At 40.0% G+C, this 19,202-nt stretch overlaps 1 protein-coding gene across 9 annotated transcripts in view; it reads right to left on the bottom strand.

Annotated features, from left to right (window-relative positions):
- The window catches only part of LOC139265895 (eukaryotic translation initiation factor 4 gamma 1-like), a 131,075-nt gene that overhangs the window by 96,182 nt on the left and 15,691 nt on the right, over positions 1–19,202 (bottom strand). For 3 of the 9 annotated variants that reach the window (XM_070883446.1, XM_070883445.1, XM_070883443.1), the window contains 5 exons: positions 11,912–11,987; positions 8,408–8,507; positions 7,221–7,334; positions 7,034–7,123; positions 4,883–4,915 (listed from right to left, as the gene is read on the bottom strand). The exons of 2 other annotated variants lie outside the window; for them this stretch is intronic. In XM_070883446.1, coding sequence (XP_070739547.1) covers positions 4,883–4,915; positions 7,034–7,123; positions 7,221–7,292 — 195 coding nt within the window. In that variant the 5' untranslated portion in view covers positions 7,293–7,334; positions 8,408–8,507; positions 11,912–11,987. Of the gene's footprint in view, positions 1–4,505; positions 4,598–4,882; positions 4,916–7,033; positions 7,124–7,220; positions 7,335–8,407; positions 8,508–11,911; positions 11,988–19,202 lie in introns of those variants that run through there. 4 more of the 9 variants (XM_070883451.1, XM_070883452.1, XM_070883447.1 and 1 more) reach the window with 3 other exon arrangements.

The raw sequence follows: 19,202 nt of genomic DNA, 5'->3' as shown, positions 1-19,202 counted from the left end.
CTGAGCAACTAAAGCTCTTGAAATTATTTTACACATTATACATATGTTAATTATGCTAAGGTACAGTAGCTTGAATGTACATGTACTGCATAGAAAATCTTTACTAGTAGCTAGTAGGGTCTACTGGTTACATTAGATCTAAATATATATGCAAGAATGTCTGCCTCAATTAACAAAACCAAAAGGAGGACAACTATTCACTGCTACCTATCCAGCAACAAAGTACATCTGTTCCCTGTTATTCAACTAGAAATGACCAAATATTAAACAAAGATAAGAAGCCCTCAGCCGACACTCATTCAAGTTCTTCAAATGGTGATTTACTGGATTTGTTATCAAGGATATGTAGTTATACAAGATGCATGTACTCTGAATTGTCATGCGATTTATTTTCCATAACTTACTACCGTAGTGCTCATTTTAACCCAGTCAAGGAAATCATATTAAAGCACAGAGCGCCTCATCAAAAGAGACATAAAATCTTTATCACCAGGTTATACATGCTGTTGAACTGGTAATAAGCCTCACTTTACAAGTGCAGAACCTTACAAAAAATTATTAACCTATGTATTTTACCACTGCAGAACAAATGCTCATAAATAGACAAACAGCTTAGAGATAGCCTTCCAAGAGTCAGCAGATATCTTCAAATGTATTCCAATGTTGTTAAAGAACCTGGCTGTTTCTCAGGTATGCAAAGCAAGATGTTTATTTCCAGTATTTTAAAATGAAACCATACCCTGGCAAAGAATGATCACCAAAAGGGAGGGATGAAAAAAAGTCTATGCTCACATTTTATAAATGTGCAGCATGTTAAGGCAAGGGGAAAAAAATGTTGTAGAAACATTTTAGTACTTAAGTAAAAAGAGATTAGTAGAAATTAGATGAAAACATATTTCCATTCATTGAAATTTTCATTGTAGTATGACTTACAGCAAGATATAGGTAATCTATTTTTTTTTAAACTGTCGTTTCCTGTCCCAAAACTGAACATTTCCAAGGACCTCGACTAACCATCCTCTCATACTAGTCCACTTATGTTGAGACAAAAGTAGTAACTATCAAATGTCAAAAGGATCTTAAGTGAAAATTGTCAGAGGAAGGTAAAACTAGAATTGGCACTAGAAACTGTTCTACAAAACTACTTTTGGCTTCGAGATATTCCAGCACATCAACAGTATGGAGAACTACCACAAACCTGACAGCGGGTGTTGATAAAACTATTGGATTAAAGCTGGAGTGTTTTTGGAACTCATTAGCACAACTCAATTTATTAGTCTTGTAGCACACTCCAATTCAACACATGAACTTTCAGTATAATTTTGCTTTGAGTTACCATACTTAAGGTGCTAGGTGAGCGTGCATAAATATTTTTTCCATGCTAGATATCAGAAAATATTTCGAAAACTACTTTTCCGACAGCAAGACCTGTGCATCACAAGTTTACCAGGATTCAGTGCCCTGTACTACAAATAAAACTTGGAATACTCAAATCTTCTAGGACAACAGTTGCATGTCTGAATTTATTTCAGACAAGTTCTACTATGTCATGGCTTGAGATTTCAGGATACAACATAAAAACACACATATTCCAGAAGTTCCAGTCACCTTTTAATTATGCCTTCCCCTCACTGTTCAAAAATAGCTAGTGCCAACAAGACATCCCATCAGTATCATTCACTCATTAAGAAAAGTACAATTTTTACAGAAAACATGTCTCACACCTGGCAGTGCTTACTATGCTTAAAACAAAAAGCAGTTTTGCTTTCTTATCAACACTCAATCTTCAATTTTCTGAAATATAGCTCACCATGCAGCAGTGCATAGAAGATACTGCCCACCACACTTCAGAATATACTCTAAAATATCTTTGTTTACATTAATAACGATGCTCTTGCACCAGTTTGACAGAATGATTAATGCTACACAAGTGCACCCACAAAAAAATTTAAGCGTTATGATTTTACTGTTTTAAATTCACTATTCTAGACCTCAATTTTGTTAATGAATTTTAAATTTTAAAGATACACGCTTGAAACACTAAAATGCATCAATGACAAAAGAATGTACCCACCAAAGTTGGAGTCAAAATCTTTATAACTTTTCTCACTACAAATGCCCAACAGCAAGCTTATTGTTTCGGGCTCTTTGAATAAGGATATGTGGCTAACGTATATACTCACGTACAAGGTGAGCAATGGACAAGAAAGCTCTTATCCCAAAAAGAAAATACTGCGGATGCTGGAAATCTGAAATAAAAACAGAAATGCTAGGAATACTCCGGGTAAGACAGCATCGGTGGAGAGAGAAACAGAGTTAACGTTTCAGGAAAATTTAACTTTCTCCACAGATGCTGCCTGACCCGGAGTATTTCCAGCATTTTCTTTTTTATTACAACTCTTATTCCTCTCCCCATCCTTGAATATTCAACCTGATAAACCAAGGGTTTTATAATTCTCCTATTCTTTGAAACTTTAAACTTTCTAACAGTTGGCACCCACAAACACATTTTCTCTACCGGTTTTCATTTTATTCACATCATCAACATTCACTGGCAATTACTTGCCTGTCCAATACTGATGTTTATACAGTATCTCTTCCTGCCAACTTAAGCCCTGGCTCCCTCTGCGGATTTCAAATCTTTTCTATCTCAATCAATCTGGGCAGCTTCACATTTTAAATCGGCCGCAGGATCCTGGGCTTCAGTCAGGATCATGAGGTAGATTTTCCAGAGAGGCACCCAACAAAAGCGAATAGGGACACAATATCTCCAACTGCACAAGCACAGGCCACTTCCTAGCAAACCAATGGAAAAATTGAGTCATAGAGAGTCATAGAAATTTACAGCACAAAAGGAGGCCATTCGGCCCATCGTGTCCGCACCGACTGACAAAGAGCTATCCAGCTTAATCCCACTTTCCAGCTTTTGGTCCATAGCCCTGTAGGTTAGGGCTTTTGCCTTTACCACCCTTTCAGACTGAGTTCCAGATCACCACCACCCTCTGGGTGAAGAAATGTCCCTCAAATCCCCTCAACCTCCAACCAACTACTTTAAATCTATGCCCCTGGTTGTTGACCCTTCTGCTAAGGGAAATAGGTCCTTCCTATCCACTATATAGGCCCCTCAATTTTATACACTTCAATAAAAGGTCTCTCCTCAGCTCCAAAGAAAACCCCAGCCTGTCGCATCTTTCCTTATAGCTAAAATTCTCCAATCCAGGCAACATCCTCATAAATCTGCTCTGAACCCTCTCTCTACTGCAATCACATCTTTCCTGTAACGTGGTGACGAGAACTGTACGCAGTACTCTAGCTGTGGCCTAACTAGTGTTTTAAACAGTTCAAGCATAACCTCCCTGCTCTTGAATTCTATGTCTTGGCTAATAAAAGGCAAGTATTTCATATGCCTTCTTAACCACCTTATCGACCTAGTCTGCTTCCTTCAGGAATCTGTGGTCATGCACTCCAAGGTCCCTCTGTTCCTCTACATCTCAGTGTCCTTCCATTTAATGTGTATTCCCTTGCCTTGTTAGCCCTCCCCAAATGCACTGCCTCACACTTCTCCAGATGGAATTCCATTTGCCACTGTTCTGCCCACCTGACCAGTCCACTGATATCTTCCTGCATCAACCGAGTCCAACTGCAGTAAGCAGCTCATGTCAAATGATGGTCTGGGATTTGAACCATTATTTTCTATTTATTCTTCAACTGTCCACTTGGCTTAGTTGGAAACACAAGGTAGTGGATTCAAACCCCACTCCAAAACTCCAGCACATAATCTACACCGACACTCTAGATTAACACCAAATGACTGCTTCACTAGAGATGCCATGCTTCAGATGAGTAGTTTGTTGGTTCAAAATGGACAGTAAAAGGTCTCGAGGCACTATTCAAATGAAAACAGTTTTGCCAGGGTTCTGGTTACTTTTCTGCCTCAACTATCAACAGATCAACTGATCACCCATCTCACTGCTGTAGGTGGCCAGAACTGTGTAAAAATGCCTGCTGTATTGCCTACATAACAATCACTGAAGTTGAAAATAATTTGTTGCGAAGCACTTTAGGATATTTGAGTGATGCAATGAGATGCTACATAAATGCAAGTCTTTATATGTGCGAAGCGCCAGAGAAATGAAGCATCAGTTAATAGGAATGCACTCTACTGTTCCAGCACTTTTTTTTATTTAAATAGGAATTCTCCAAACATTAATCCATACTCTCCTGACTTTTAAATCCAAGATAATTCAGCTGGATAGCTTGAGAAAAAGCAGATTTTAAATCAGCAAGAGCCAGGACAGAACTTGGGAGGAAGAGGTGCCAATTACATTTTGCACTGCTGGAGGATCAGAGTGCATTCTACACTCAGCTACTCCAGTGCTGTTATATTTAAATGACATTTCCTCCTGACTCCCTACTTCAGTCTAAGCACCAACTGCTGATTTTAAATTTGTAGACTGCCCGGCAAGATCGATGAAAAGGAATCAGCAGCAGGAGCCAGGACTCACGTTGAGAGGGTGAGTTGCCATTTAAGTATCATCTCAATGGAGGGCTGAACAACAGCTGGCAGCAATGCGCTCATATGGTGCTGCTGGATCCATCTTTCTAGAAATTGCTCTGCGAGGAAGAAATCTGAATGAGGGCATCACCCAAGTACGACTTTTATCCCTAAAGTCCTGCCAACACCCCCCCACCACCAACCCACTTTTTAGCAGAAATATATACTTCTCTTCTTAAATGCATGTACATACAGTATGTGAAGGGAGAGGGAATTGAAATCTAGACATGCACTGAAAGCCATATTTTAAATCTTAGCACGTGTAAATTTACATGGAATTGCATGGGGTAGTATGCAATTACATGCAGTCTGTTAATTGGTTAGTACCTGCTGATGTAAAGCTCGAGGACCTGCAGCAAACTAGGGAAGTAAGAAATAAGAGTCAAATTTAAGATTAGTCAAATAGCCTCAAGTTTACAGAAAAACATTCACAAGCTTCTCAGGATGGCATAGTAATCCTGAAAGTTTCAAGACTACTGATTTTACAAGGCAGTAGGGAATTAAAAACTATAAACTTTAAAATCAGACTTCCAGCTTTCTCAACCAGTTAACTATGCTCATATGGAAATGCCAACCTTTGCACACACTTCCGTTAATTAATTTAACAGAGAATGGACGTTGTGTTTGTCCTAGGAAAAATTACCAAAGCTCATCCCTTGTGACCAAACCATCTAACCAGCAGAATTGACAGAATGAAAGTCAGTAACTGTGTAAACCTAACAATGAATTCAATAAATATTAGCCAAAATATGCTCACCCTTCAAGTCCATGATCAAATTCAGATAATATACTAGATTTTTATAGTATGCAGTCTTTTCTGGCGATGAACTATCAAATATTATATTGTTTACAGGCAAGAGCAGTTGGCAATGTGATACAAATGGTAGCTTTCCTGCAGAATTGAAATCTCAACAAATTAACTGTGACAAGAAACTGGTTCGATTTAAATGGGGAACTAATGCTAACCTAGTTCGTGAATGCTTTGGATCGGTTTCATTTTTCTCTGATCAGGTGCTATGTGCTCACTTAAGCAATCACTTGTTGGTAGAACAGCTCCTTTCGTCCCTTCAGAACTATGAAGGATTCCCTCATCATTCATCCCAAGCCCTTTTATTATTGATGAAACTCACCAGACCCGACAGCTCAGTGAATGAATGCATCCTCTCACTAGATTCAACCCATGCTAATATCAGCATAAGCCCTAAAATTGGCTCAGCACCCGTAGCAAGAGCAGAAGGACATGACAAAGTCAGAGAAAAACAAAAGAACCAGCCATGGAACTATATACACAATATGGCCAGACTTGTACAAGAAGAATGGTCATTTGGGTGAGATATTGTAGAGCTGCTAGAACCCATGGATCCAGACATCAGCATTGGTCATGGAGTGATGGGGAGAAACTGAAAATTGAAGATGGTCAAGAGGAGGATAAGATCATTCTTGCACACTAGCCAACTTTTGTGTTATTGATCAACTTACCCACAATCTTTAGACATACTGGCAACCGAAGTGGCCTAAATAGAATGCAAAGTACACTAACTGGAGAAATAAAATAGTTCGCAATTAATTTCAATATGGACTTCAGCACTGGGTTTGATATCACCTAAACATGAAACCTGTTGAACAGCTGAGAAGCTTCACCAATCATTAAGTATGCCCCATGGGAATTGAGTTTGGACAGTTTCAACTAAATTCAACTAAGCTACTGTACAGAACAATCTTTAAGTACTAATTGACAACTTAAAAGGCTCTTGGATGGCTGCTTTTAGTATTCAAAGCAGAGTTATAGTAGTATGTGCTTTAAAGGTTAAGGCACATTGCTGCTAAAAAGAGGAACCAACACACAACCTTTTGAGGGCCAATGTGCTGACAATGGATGCCTAAAAATAGTTTGTAATGTCAAAATGTTTTAGACAACCATTTAGCTTCAAAAACTAAATTGGCAGTATAACAGGCAGTCTCATGCAGTGATTAAAATGCTACTCACTTCAAACTTATCAACTTGGCCTACAGCAAAACCTCCCAGCCCAGTTGACATACAAGACCCTTCATCAGTTCTCTGTTGGGCAACCATGGAGAAGTTTAGAAAGACAGGATACAGAAGTCTTTGCCCTAGCAATGGCAGCCAGCTGGCTGCTGATCCAGACTGCAGCATTAGCAGAGGCCACATAGAACACTGCAGACTGTTTCCATCTCAGCCTGAAGAATGGTTGCAAATTTAAAAGCAATGAAGTGTGCAGTTGGATGGGAAGCTGTATTCAAAACAATTAAAATTCAATCCAATTTCTGAAGTTATCCTATTTTCCAGGAAAACTAATTCAGCACGGACCCTGTACAAAAAGCTGGCCAAAAATAGTCAACTGTAGAAGTATGGCAACAATTATTTAGGTAAGGAGTACAGAGACCTGTTTCAACAAGGTTATACATGTTCACATATAGCTTTGCTGGCAATTTTGCCAATCAGAAACCTTGTCTTACCTGCCGTGGTTGTGGTTGAGTGTTCATTTGTGGAGATTGCTGTGGTGCAAAAACTACTGTAGCAGTTGTCTGGCCAGAGGGATAGGCGGTCTAAAAACAGAATGAAAAACAGGGTTAATTTGAGGGTCACCGACAACCAAGTCACCTAACATTTAGAAGCTAAAGCCAATTAACGGCTTTTATTCACCTGAGAGATTCCAGAAGGGGGGGGATGTGGGGCAGCTGGAGGTCCTCCAATAGGTTGGGGTCCTTTGTTCATTTCATGTGGCGCAGCATGTGGAGCCCCTACTCGTTGTGAAACCTACAGTCAAAAGACAAATCAAAGCTGTGGTACTGATTGACATATATGGATGGGTTTACAATTTACAATACAAGAGAATATATAATCTGATTCGGTCTAACAATTGGTTCAAGCTACAATAAAAGTTTATTTTTCTTTAAAACAGGTGAAAGTTCAAAATCCCGCCAGTTCAACAGACACGGACTCAACAATTGTTGAAAATAAACATTCATCTTGAGCACTATTCAAGGCTTGACTTTCAAATTTATGCAACTTCCAGTTCATCAAATTATTAAGTTATCTAAACCAAAAAGTCACAGACATTTCAAAAACTCTACACATCAGGTCACAGTATGGAAACTAATGTAGATTTCCCTACAATAGTGACCCCATTTTGAACTTTAGTGATAAATAAAGTTAATGGCTCAATGGGTAAAGCCACTGTCAGAAAAACAAATCTGCATTTTTCAGGCTAAAAAGAGTATGTTTGGACAGGATAGTATATTCCACTGCTGAATAGCCAAATACTCCAGGTTTACATATCAAGAGAAGGTTCCTACAAAAATAAGTGTGTCCCAGCATGACTGATTTACTTCAATGAGAAAAAAAAACTAGGAAAAAACAAACAAAAAACACAAAAGGTTTGTCTCCAAGAGGCCACTTATTTTACTCCCAGCTTAATGCTGCTCAGGCTTTTAAATCCAATGATTAGGATTAGGACAGTAATTATTAGAGGTCAGCAAGTGGCAACTGTCCTATCGTGCACGAATTTGGAGAACGTGTAAAAAAAATTTCTATTCCAATAAAGTTCATCACTCAAGAGCCAGGGTTAAGTAAAAATTACAATTTGGTTGTTGGGGTTGGGGGGAGAAATGGAAGAAAGGAAAACACAAGAATAATTGTTTATACACTGAAGCAGAACATCTAAGCACCCCGTCATAAGTCTTTATTCAATCCAGCAAATTTTACACCATTTTTTCCATCAGTAAAATTCAAAGTGGGACACTACTGTAATTGAAAGCACATTACATCATTACCCAGAACCTTAACCCATTCAAAATGGACGTGAATGCACTGTTCAGTGTGGAACTTACCCACACAGACCAAAAGTTCCCATCCCTGATCTGTACTCAGTTAGCTGACGTCAACTGAGGTGGCAGTTGAAGTGCTACAAATGGCCTCAGCACTCCTGAACTAAGGAAGTCGAAAGAAAAAGATAGAAATCAGCTAGTACTCCTGTTCTTGATTGCTATCCAATGACCACTGCTAGAAAATACATGTTTGGACGACAAACTCAGCTTTGATTCACCCAATTGTCAAATAGTCTGCTTACTCTTACTGTCCCATTACAAATCACTAGAAAATGCACACGTGGACCTCAGGCATGGGGAAAAAAAAGACTTATGATGTACCACACAGTGGAATAGCCTGCCAACAGTCACTGTCTGAGCCCATACATGAAGAATGCCACTAGGGTAGGGCACGGCACTCAAGGGCAACCCACACCTGTGGAACCAAATGCCATGTGTGCAGAAGACTGCATGGTCAGTGAACTATCACTGGCATTCAAAAAGTTAAAATGGCAACATACGGGGAGAGTACATTTAAGATGGGAAAATGTGGCCAGAATATTTTTTAAGTGGTTTCATGGTTTTCTGGAGATGCCAGGTTTCTTTGTGTAGTATTAAATACAAGGGGCAGATTCCTGTGTTATTAGAAACATAGAAAATAGGTGCAGTAGGCCATTTGGCCCTTCGAGCCTGCACCACCATTCAATGAGTTCATGGCTGAACATGCAACTTCAGTACCCCATTCCTGCTTTCTCGCCATACCCCTTGATCCCCCTAGTAGTAAGGACTACATCTAACTCCTTTTTGAATATATTTAGTGAATTGGCCTCAACAACTTTCTGTGGTAGAGAATTCCACAGGTTCACCACTCTCTGGGTGAAGAAGTTTCTCCTCATCTCGGTCCTAAATGGCTTACCCCTTATCCTTAGACTGTGACCCCTGGTTCTGGACTTCCCCAACATTGGGAACATTCTTCCTGCATCTAACCTGTCTAAACCCGTCAGAATTTTAAACGTTGCTATGAGATCCCCTCTCTCATTCTTCTGAACTCCAGTGAATACAAGCCCAGTTGATCCAGTCTTTCTTGATAGGTCAGTCCCACCTTCCCGGGAATCAGTCTGGTGAACCTTCGCTGCACTCCCTCAATAGCAAGAATGTCCTTCCTCAAGTTAGGAGACCAAAACTGTACACAATACTCCAGGTGTGGCCTCACCAAGGCCCTGTACAACTGTAGCAACACCTCCCTGCCCCTGTACTCAAATCCCCTCGCTATGAAGGCCAACATGCCATTTACTTTCTTAACTGCCTGCTGGACCTGCATGCCAACCTTCAATGACTGATGTACCATGACACCCAGGTCTCGTTGCACCTCCACTTTTCCTAATCTGTCACCATTCAGATAATAGTCTGTCTCTCTGTTTTTACCACCAAAGTGGATAACCTCACATTTATCCACATTATACTTCATCTACCATGCATTTGCCCACTCACCTAACCTATCCAAGTCGCTCTGCAGCCTCATAGCATCCTCCTCGCAGCTCACACTGCCACCCAACTTAGTGTCATCTGCAAATTTGGAGATACTACATTTAACCCCCTCGTCCAAATCATTAATGTACAAGGTAAACAGCTGGGGCCCAGCACAGAACCTTGCTGTACCCCACTAGTCACTGCCTGCCATTCTGAAAAGTACCCATTTACTCCTACTCTTTGCTTCCTGTCTGACAACCAGTTCTCAATCCATGTCAGCACACTACCTCCAATCCCATGTGCTTTAACTTTGCACATTAATCTCTTGTGTGGGACCTTGTCGAAAGCCTTCTGAAAGTCCAAATACACCACATCAACTGGTTCTCCCTTGTCCACTCTACTGGAAACATCCTCAAAAAATTCCAGAAGATTTGTCAAGCATGATTTCCCTTTCACAAATCCATGCTGACTTGGACCCATCATGTCACCTCTTTCCAAATGCACTGCTATGACATCCTTAATAATTGATTCCATCATTTTACCCACTACTGATTATAGCAGGTTTGCACAAATCTTATAGATTTCATACAGTCATATGACGATTTTGTCGGTAGCTGCAGTACAAGTGGTGCACAACTGCACAAAACTATGCAGCTGCCTCTTTAGCCAGGCAGGGTATGTCACAAACCTCAGGTTTAATATTGCTCTCTCTCTCCCCAACAGCCCCATTCTACACATTTTCTACTTTCTTGCCTTCTTCAAGGTGCTGACATGTTCTAGATCATACATGCCCATAATCAAGAGTCCACTGTTGCAATGCTGTACAGAGGATGGTTCATTTATGTTCATTAGGTTTTAAGTCAGCTCCCAGTCCTTTTTCTAGCATGAAATTCTCTTGACCCTTCTCTCAAATAAAGCAAATGTTCTACCAAAAAGAAACTGAACATTTTATCAGAATGAAATCAATAAACCTGCAGTAATGTTAATACAAAAGGGAACTATAACTTTATCCCGTAATCAGAGTGCAAGGGCACTTAAAAGAATGCATCAAAACTAAATACAACCTTCACACAAAACTGAATGTATGGATTCTGCAGTGAGCAAATACATATCAACGTCAAAAATAAAAATACTCGGGACAAAGATTTGCATTGAATTAGAAAAATGGATTTGGACTAAATTTAAATAAGTATTTATTACTGTCTTTCTTCAAAGGAAAATACTGAAATGAGTTGATGTACATCATTAGCACCCCACTGCATGGGACATGATTCAGTTAACTGGACATGACAGGTGATTCACAGTACACTGCCACCCACCAATGTGAAGAAAAAAAGTTCTCGGTCAGCCTAACAAGAAATGCAGTTGTTTATACCACATCAGATCTGCAGTATGCTGCCAATGACCTTTCTAAGTTTAACCCTGATTTTGGAATTCATCTTCTCGGGGAGAGCAGAGAAAGGAATGATTGCATTTAATTCCAACTTTAGATGGCTCAATTATAAACAAATACTGGGGAGTTTTTGAAAGACTAATGTAATTGTGGGGATCAAACAGCTTGGAATAGATTACTGCCATAATCATTCAAGCTTTATTTAACAAATATATTTTGCCTCCTCAGTGTGCATATATTCTTGCATTTTTCCTCCAACTGTTAACTAAAAATGTTGCCATCTTCAGTCAAATTCCTGTCAGGCCCCCAGCAAAAGCAACAGAGCTGTGGCACTAGATGGCTCTCAGTTCTCCCTCTAAAGGGAAGTTCTCACCGTCTTTGGACAGGTACCCACAGTGACATGAGGGAGGTCAAGAATCAGATTCAAGTTGGCACTCCACTACTGCAATGTTCCAACACACTACCTAATCGTTGCCATACTTGGAACTAGAAGCTAATAAACTTGCTTTAAAAAGGAACCTAAAACACATTTACAACTGCAAGCTTCAAAAGTTGAAAATACAAAACTATTGAAAGTATAGCGCCATTAACATATATATTATTTTTAAAATGTAGTTCTTCCTAGTTACTAATCAGAAAGCCATTATAAAAAAAAGTGTACATACAGTGCTGAAAGGTCCTGCAACAGGAGGTTGTTTAAAGAGTCGCTCTGTGCTTGTCGGTACTGATCCTGTGGCAATTCTGTCAAGCCAACAGTAAAAGGAAAATCTCACATTTCAAGACATTAGTCCATCATCAAAAAATGCACTTCATATATTATGAATTATCACCAATGTTGAAAGATTAATATAACAGTCATTTCATTAATTCTAAGCTGCCAATACTAAGAAGTTGAAAGTCACCGCTCAAACATATATATACTTTTAATGAGAAATAAAAAAAGGTTCTCTCTCAATAGAATAATGCTGAAATATTTCTTCAATGAAACACCCATCATCCAGCTAGGCCTGGAATTCCCTGCGATATTTGTGCCCAGAAACACATGCAATCTGGGCACAAATTAAATATGTGGCATAAAGGTACCATTCTTGCCTCGGAGTTAGAAGGTTGTCAGTTCAAGTCCCACTCCAGCGACTTGTGCACAAAATCTAGGCCGATACTCCAGTGCAGAAATGAATGAATGCTGAAATGTCAGAGGTGCTATCTTTCGGATGATACGTTGAACATGCTCTTAGGTGGATGTAAAAGATCCCATGGCACGATTCGAAGAAAAGGGTAGTTCTCCCATGCCCTGGCCATATTGACTGCCATGCTTCCTACATCACAACAGTGACTACACTTAAAAAGTCTGTAATTGGCTACAAAGCGCTTTGGAACATCCTGAAATTGTGTAAGGCACTGTATAAATGCAAGTCCTTTCTTTATTATTCATTAAAAGATCATAGAATTTGTGCAAATACTACAATTTTCTATCGATCCCTCCGCCCACACAATGGCTTGAAAATACAGCACTTTCATTAGTGTAATGTTCAGAGCTAGGATTCAGTGCAGTATTCTCTCTCTAGGGCTGTGTCAGGTTCCATATAACTGAAAGGGTCCCACTGTTCAATTTGGGTATTGGCTTTCATTGATTTACTTGTTTTTCTCTTCCTGTGGACCACTGCATGGCCTCCACTTGGCAACTGCCCACAGACCTAAATCAGAAGCTCTCAGAAAATTATAGTTTCCCAGTTTATCTGTGTGTAGTTACTGTTGCAGCGATGTATTTTGCATTCTTACGAGCATCTTTACAACCATACCAGATTGTCCTGTTGATTATACATCAGCATCACAAAGTTTAAGAATTCTTATTCAAGAACCAATCAAAAACCTAGTGTGGTGACAATTATTTAACGAGTGTTCTTATGTTTATCCAAAAACAAAAAGGTTGTTTCTTAAAACATCAAAGAACCAGATTTAACCAATGAGGAGATAATCCAAACAGACACCCAGGTGTGATCAGTTTTCAGCCACTGTAGTAACTGGCCACAGGATTAGAGAATAAATAAACCACCGCCCGACCATTATTCAACAATCTGTTGGAAGAGCACATGAACTTGAGCAAACTCAGCTGTGGTGCATTATGCATTCAACAGCCAGCTAAAGTCAAGGCTCATTCATGAATCGTCATTTAGCCAAGGAGCCAAAGGAATGCTAATAGTAGCCATGGTACTGTAGTTCAGTAAAGAGTCAGTGGCTTCGAGTTAGCTCCGGTAGAAGGGACACCAATTTCATTAACATGATGCTGTGTCTGCCAGCCATGGTTAATACATTGATATACCAGAGTAGCATTGATAAACCAGAGTAAAATATTAAAAGTAGAAACTATACAGAAATATATATGTGCAAGACTTTTTAAAAAGACATCAGTTTGTTTCCAACTTATAACTGCTAAACTCAGTTATCTAAATTTTTAGTGTGGCACAATACTACACAGCAAGTCACTGCAAATTGAACAGCTAGCAACCAAGGACTTTGGGCAAGAATGCCAAGTCAATGTAAACTAAATTCCAGCAAATATTTGAAAGACGCCACCACTATAAAAACACAATTTTCTTGTGGCAAAAACTGGCAATAGACATGCCACTTCTCAGCCCCTTTAAAAAAAAAATCAGTATACCTGTACTGTCATCCACATTCCCCTTTCTGGGGAGCAGGAAACACGAGAACTAGAAAGTGCATTAAAATGTAAAAGAAAATAGTACCATTATAATAAAGCTGCAGTAACTGCTAGAATTCTATTACACATTTGAAATATGGATTAATGAACAGATCTTATAAATGTAGCTGTATAGAAAACATAGCTCCCGAGTAACACATTGCACTAGAGAGGTTTGTCCAAACAAGAGCCATCGCTCAGTCAAGCAGTCAATCAACATTGCACATCACTTGTAGCTTCCCACTCCCAGCCCATCCACACAACTTATGGAAAAGCACTGGCAGAGCAAGAAGCTAATTTGCCTGCCAATTCTCAGCTACTGTGCAACTACCAGAAGTGGTGAACATTATACTTCCATTACAATACAACACCTGGTCAATGTACATTTTTGTCCATGCTCATAATATTCACCTAACTTTTCTTCTGAAGCTCGATACCCATACAGCTGCTCCATGGGTATCACTAGACCACCTTGCCAATTAGTCAATCTTCACATGTGGGTCTGGCACATTAGCAAACTCTCATTGTAGACAGCAAATCCTAATTCTATCTAATTGCAGCAAGATTCAGTGGATAGCCAACAGGACCAAGCATCTCAAGGCCAATTGTAGTATCCCAGATGAGATCAGGTAATTCAACATGGGTTGGGAAACCAACCTGGAATGATTATGTGTGTGTCTAAATATTCCCCACATTGCTTAACCCACTCAGCCATAATGTAGTCTATTTTACAGGATACTAGGCATGCATTAGCAAGCCATTCAGCTGCAAGTGTACTCGGCATAAAATATTTTACTAGATTATTGAGCCCCCAAAATCAAGAATTTAAAAAAATTATATAACCAGATATATTTAAATGCTGTATTAGGATCTGTAATGATAGCCAGTAAGGGGAGCTCAGGGTGTGCTGCTGAGCAAGCAACCAAGCATCTGAAGTTTAATCTTTCGCCAGTGCTGAGTTAGCCAGGGTGGCAATAGAGATACTGACCTGAAGGGAGGTACACAGGGAAGGATAGGGGAGAGAGAATATCATCCAAGGTTCCACTACTGACCTATACAGCAACCCTTCATGAAGATGCTAGTTACTGTCTTGACTAATAGAGGGGTGTTGAATTTCAAACTTTGCCAACGGATTGCAAAGTACATCTGTTGGTATTAGTTAGCATCCTTGAACATTTGCCTACTAGTAATATTCTTCTGCGACTCAAGATGGTCAGGACAGGTGGTGAACAATCTATGCCTTTCCCCCACACTGTATTAAAAGAATGGCTGCAGATGCAGAAGCACCAATTTATACATAGGATTTAGTTCCAGGGCAAACTGGAAACAAATGGTATTAGTGAAGCTCAGCATAATAAAAGGCCAGCTTATATAGATGAATGTATCAAGCGCCATCTTTTTAAAAAAAGGAAACATTCCTTTAAAATTGCATTCTTTGTGGGCATCGAAGCAAAGGAGAACCATTTCTGCACTCAACACTCCAAGTTTTTCTGAACTAAACACAACTCATCTATCAGCAAAATTAACTCAACAAAAGCTAATGTATGAAGAATAGCTTTTTAAAAAGAAGCTTGAAACATACCTATGCCAGGATCTGGTTTAGGGTTCAACCTTATTTCAAATTACAGTAAACTCTCGTTTACCCAAATACGAATGTAACAGAAAACCCGTCGTAACGGAATTTAAAATATTGCGAGATTCGGGACAAAATCAGTTAGTGTGAATGTGGAGTTGTGTTTTGTATGTGTTTCCGTGTGTGTGTCTCTGTATAGACACATGTTCAGCACCAGCAGACTGCGGCCAATTGTATTGACCTCGGGAAGACGAAGTGAACGATTTTCAGGAGAAATGAATTCCAACTGATCGCTTGGTTAAGGGGCCACGCGGGGAATTCCGCTGAAGAGGGGCTGGGTGAAGTTGACTCATCTCTGCGGACAGCATCAGTTTGGATCCGTGAATGAGGAGCTCATGGTTCTTTGTCATGTCCCGTCAGTGTGAGAAGTGGTATGCTGTGAACACAGGGCAGGTGTGCTGGTGGGTGAAATATGAGTGGGATAGTTGTGTTGGGATGTACAATAATCACTGGCGAATGAAGAAAGTCCAATAAAACTCTCAAAATGGACGACAGAACCCAGTCAGACAGTTCGGGATTGGCCACCTGGACCCAGAAACTGAAGGGGTGGAATGGATACCCAATGGATGGAGGAAAAGCTGGACAAATAATAACAATGCACAGCCCGAACAGTTCAATTACATTTCTGTTCCATTGTTGCAGTTAGTAAATTCGCCCCATCGGAAAATTAGTTTACCCGGAGTTGCCGAATCCCTAAACAATACGGGTAAACGAGAGTTTACTGTAGCACTAAAAATGGCCACATACCAAGGGGTTATTAGCACCTGTAGAACCAGACCACAAAAGAAGAAAAAAAACCTATGGGAAAGAAGATTTGGGATGGGGGGACTGGAAGCAGGAGTACAATATCCAAAACTATGCTCCAAGCTGGAAAAGATTAACACTCATTTTCACCTTGCATACTTGTAAGTTGGCAAAAACTATATCCCGAAACTCCAAGTGAATAGTAACTACAATTTACTTTTTTTTCTTTGCACTAGATTCAAGACAAAGTTAGCTTTAAAGGAGAATAGATTACTATGATCAATAATTACATCAAAAAGATGACATGACAATCCCCACATACACATCCATAGCATCTGCATTGTGTAAAACTATAAATATTAAGTTTTCTTCTCACCAAATATATATGAAGAATAAAAAAAAAATTCAATGCATTGGTGGAAGCATGCAGGAGCAGAAGAGACTCAAGACTTCAAAAGCACACAAGCTTTCCTTAATTGCCTTATTGTCCAAATAATCAGCACCTGAACGGATAGTTGTTTGCCTGGAGTGGCTGATCGGATATTGTGACTGGAGTTGGGCCAGAGGTCAGCAAACAATTCCCTGATCTCCCCCTGGTCTTAGCAGGAACATCAGTCCCCTCAGTGAAGGGAAAGGTCACCCTCAACACCTTTGCCAGAGCTTTTACTTCATGGTGTAAACTCTCAGCTCATGCCAGCGTTTTGTAAATTTTATGCCAGATTGTAAACTGGGTGTTGCAGCTCCACAGGTGCAGGGCAAAATGCCCAAGATGCTTCACTATTTTTCCACAGCAGCTGGGAATCCCCTACTGTTTTCTTTGAGATTTATCTTTATTTGGGGGTCAGTAATATATTGGGAATGTTTTGTTTTGTATCCTGATTTTACTTTTTGCAGGGAGGCCTCTCTTAGGGCGCTTCTTTAGCAAAGGATTTTCAGTTGCTCACCCGGCCTAGTGCTCCAAGAGAGGTGTGGAACGCTTCCCACTCCACTCCACGGCGCAGCAACCACATTTTTTGCCAGCCGTCGCAAACCATTTTCTGGCTCAAAATTTACTGATCCACCGCCATTAGCGCCCACCAGCCTCCTACCAAAAATCCAGCCCCAGGAGTGTTGTTGGACTTAGCCAAGAAAGGAAGATGTTTGCAGACACCTTTGTATGCCTTCTTAGATCATACAAGGCAGTTAAAACAGTATTTCCAAATTCTTAGCATTAGCACTAAACCGGTTTCCAAACAAACATTCCAAATCAATCACATTACATTTCCTCAGATTCTTCAGAAACACTGAACTCTAGTCCACTCATCCCTGCCTTGCATCAGCTGTTATGCATCACATACTGCTTAAATGTAGCCTGAATCGGCACTAGCTGCTTACTCAGCTTCCTTCTTATGTTAGACCATATTTCCTCCTATCCAAATTTTACATCAAGATACTTTATCCAGTCTAGAGAACAAGTAGGTAACCCATTATCTAACCACCTTCTAATACAAGCCATGAGAAGGTGCACAAATGGATTCACCTTCATTGTGGGGAAATGGTATTAATTTTATCACTAACAATTGCAATAATATATTTGCATTTATGTAATGCATTAGTCACTTTGCTCAGCGAAGACCCCAGCCAATTTGCACAGTGCAAGGTCCCACAAATAAAATAAATAATTGACAGGATTCTCTGTTTTAGCTTGGTTGAGAGGAGAATGTTGGCTAGAACTCCCTCATCTTCAAATAGTGCACAGGGCCGTTTGTTAATTTAAAACAGGGCCTTAGTTCAACATCTCTCCGACAGTGCAGCAAGCCCTCCATGCTACACTCGTGTCTCAACCTAAATTATATGCTCCAGTGGGTCTTGAACTTGAAACCTACAACCTAACTCAGAGGCAAAAATGCTACAGTCATTGTGAAATCAGTAAACCTTTCACAACAGAAAAGGCAAGGTTTTCCAAATCTCTCCTACAATGTTGCATACAAAAATCTTGAGTTGCAATTTTAAATTTTGTAAAATATACTTTCTACTTTACCAGATGGCAGGTTTTCCTTTGAGTCGTCATCTCAACCCAAGCCCTGTGAAACCAACTTCAAGAGCAGGAGTGGAAACTAAGTGGCACAGTGCTCCTGCCTCTCGAGAATGCTAGAAATACCGAGAGATGTTTTTTCCCACCAGTACTTCGAAAAAGGTAACGGGCATCACCAATGGCAAACATTACAGGCAATATGCCTCAGCGTCTTATTTCAGGCAGGACGAGAGCTCAGCCCACTCATGCAGGACAATGTTTCAAAATCACGAGTCCATATGGGACTTTCACAGCCATCTAAAACATTCAGCAGCCAGAAAAGGTCACTAACCACGAACTTCCTCATCTACATACTGCCCTATCTAAAAAAAATGACAAAAATCAGTTTAGACGTGTACTCGCTACAGCCAGGACTACCCTCCCCCCCCAACCCCCTCTTCTCTCAACACCTCCACTGCCTCCATGTTATCTTACTGCTGACTGGGAATGACAAAGACTGGGGATACTACACTGTCCAGAAAGTCACTCCAGAGGCCAACTGGTGAGATGCTTTATATATAATATAGATGCTTTGTCCAGCTTATTTTCCTTTTAATTTTAACCATCTTCTACAAATAAACCATCATTGATGTCAAACAACAAAAATCCAATTTTAAACAAAGCAAGTAACCTTGTTTGCAGAGACAGTAATTGTTACTGCAGGCTAGAGGCCTGCATTCCAATGTCATTTCACCATTGGAACTGGGATTCAAACCCTGGTCTCGATAAGTAGGGTGAAATCTCACCTCTTCACACTACAAATACAATGGGTTTGGGCAGTTTAAACCGAGTACCTAGAGGATGTGGCCCTGTAACACAAGAGTTTCC

The sequence above is a fragment of the Pristiophorus japonicus genome, chromosome 6 (assembly GCF_044704955.1).
Source record: "Pristiophorus japonicus isolate sPriJap1 chromosome 6, sPriJap1.hap1, whole genome shotgun sequence".
Classification (NCBI taxonomy): Eukaryota; Metazoa; Chordata; class Chondrichthyes; family Pristiophoridae; genus Pristiophorus; species Pristiophorus japonicus.
The sequence above is the reverse complement of the archived record's forward strand: the minus strand, read 5'-3'. Positions and strand labels throughout refer to the sequence as shown.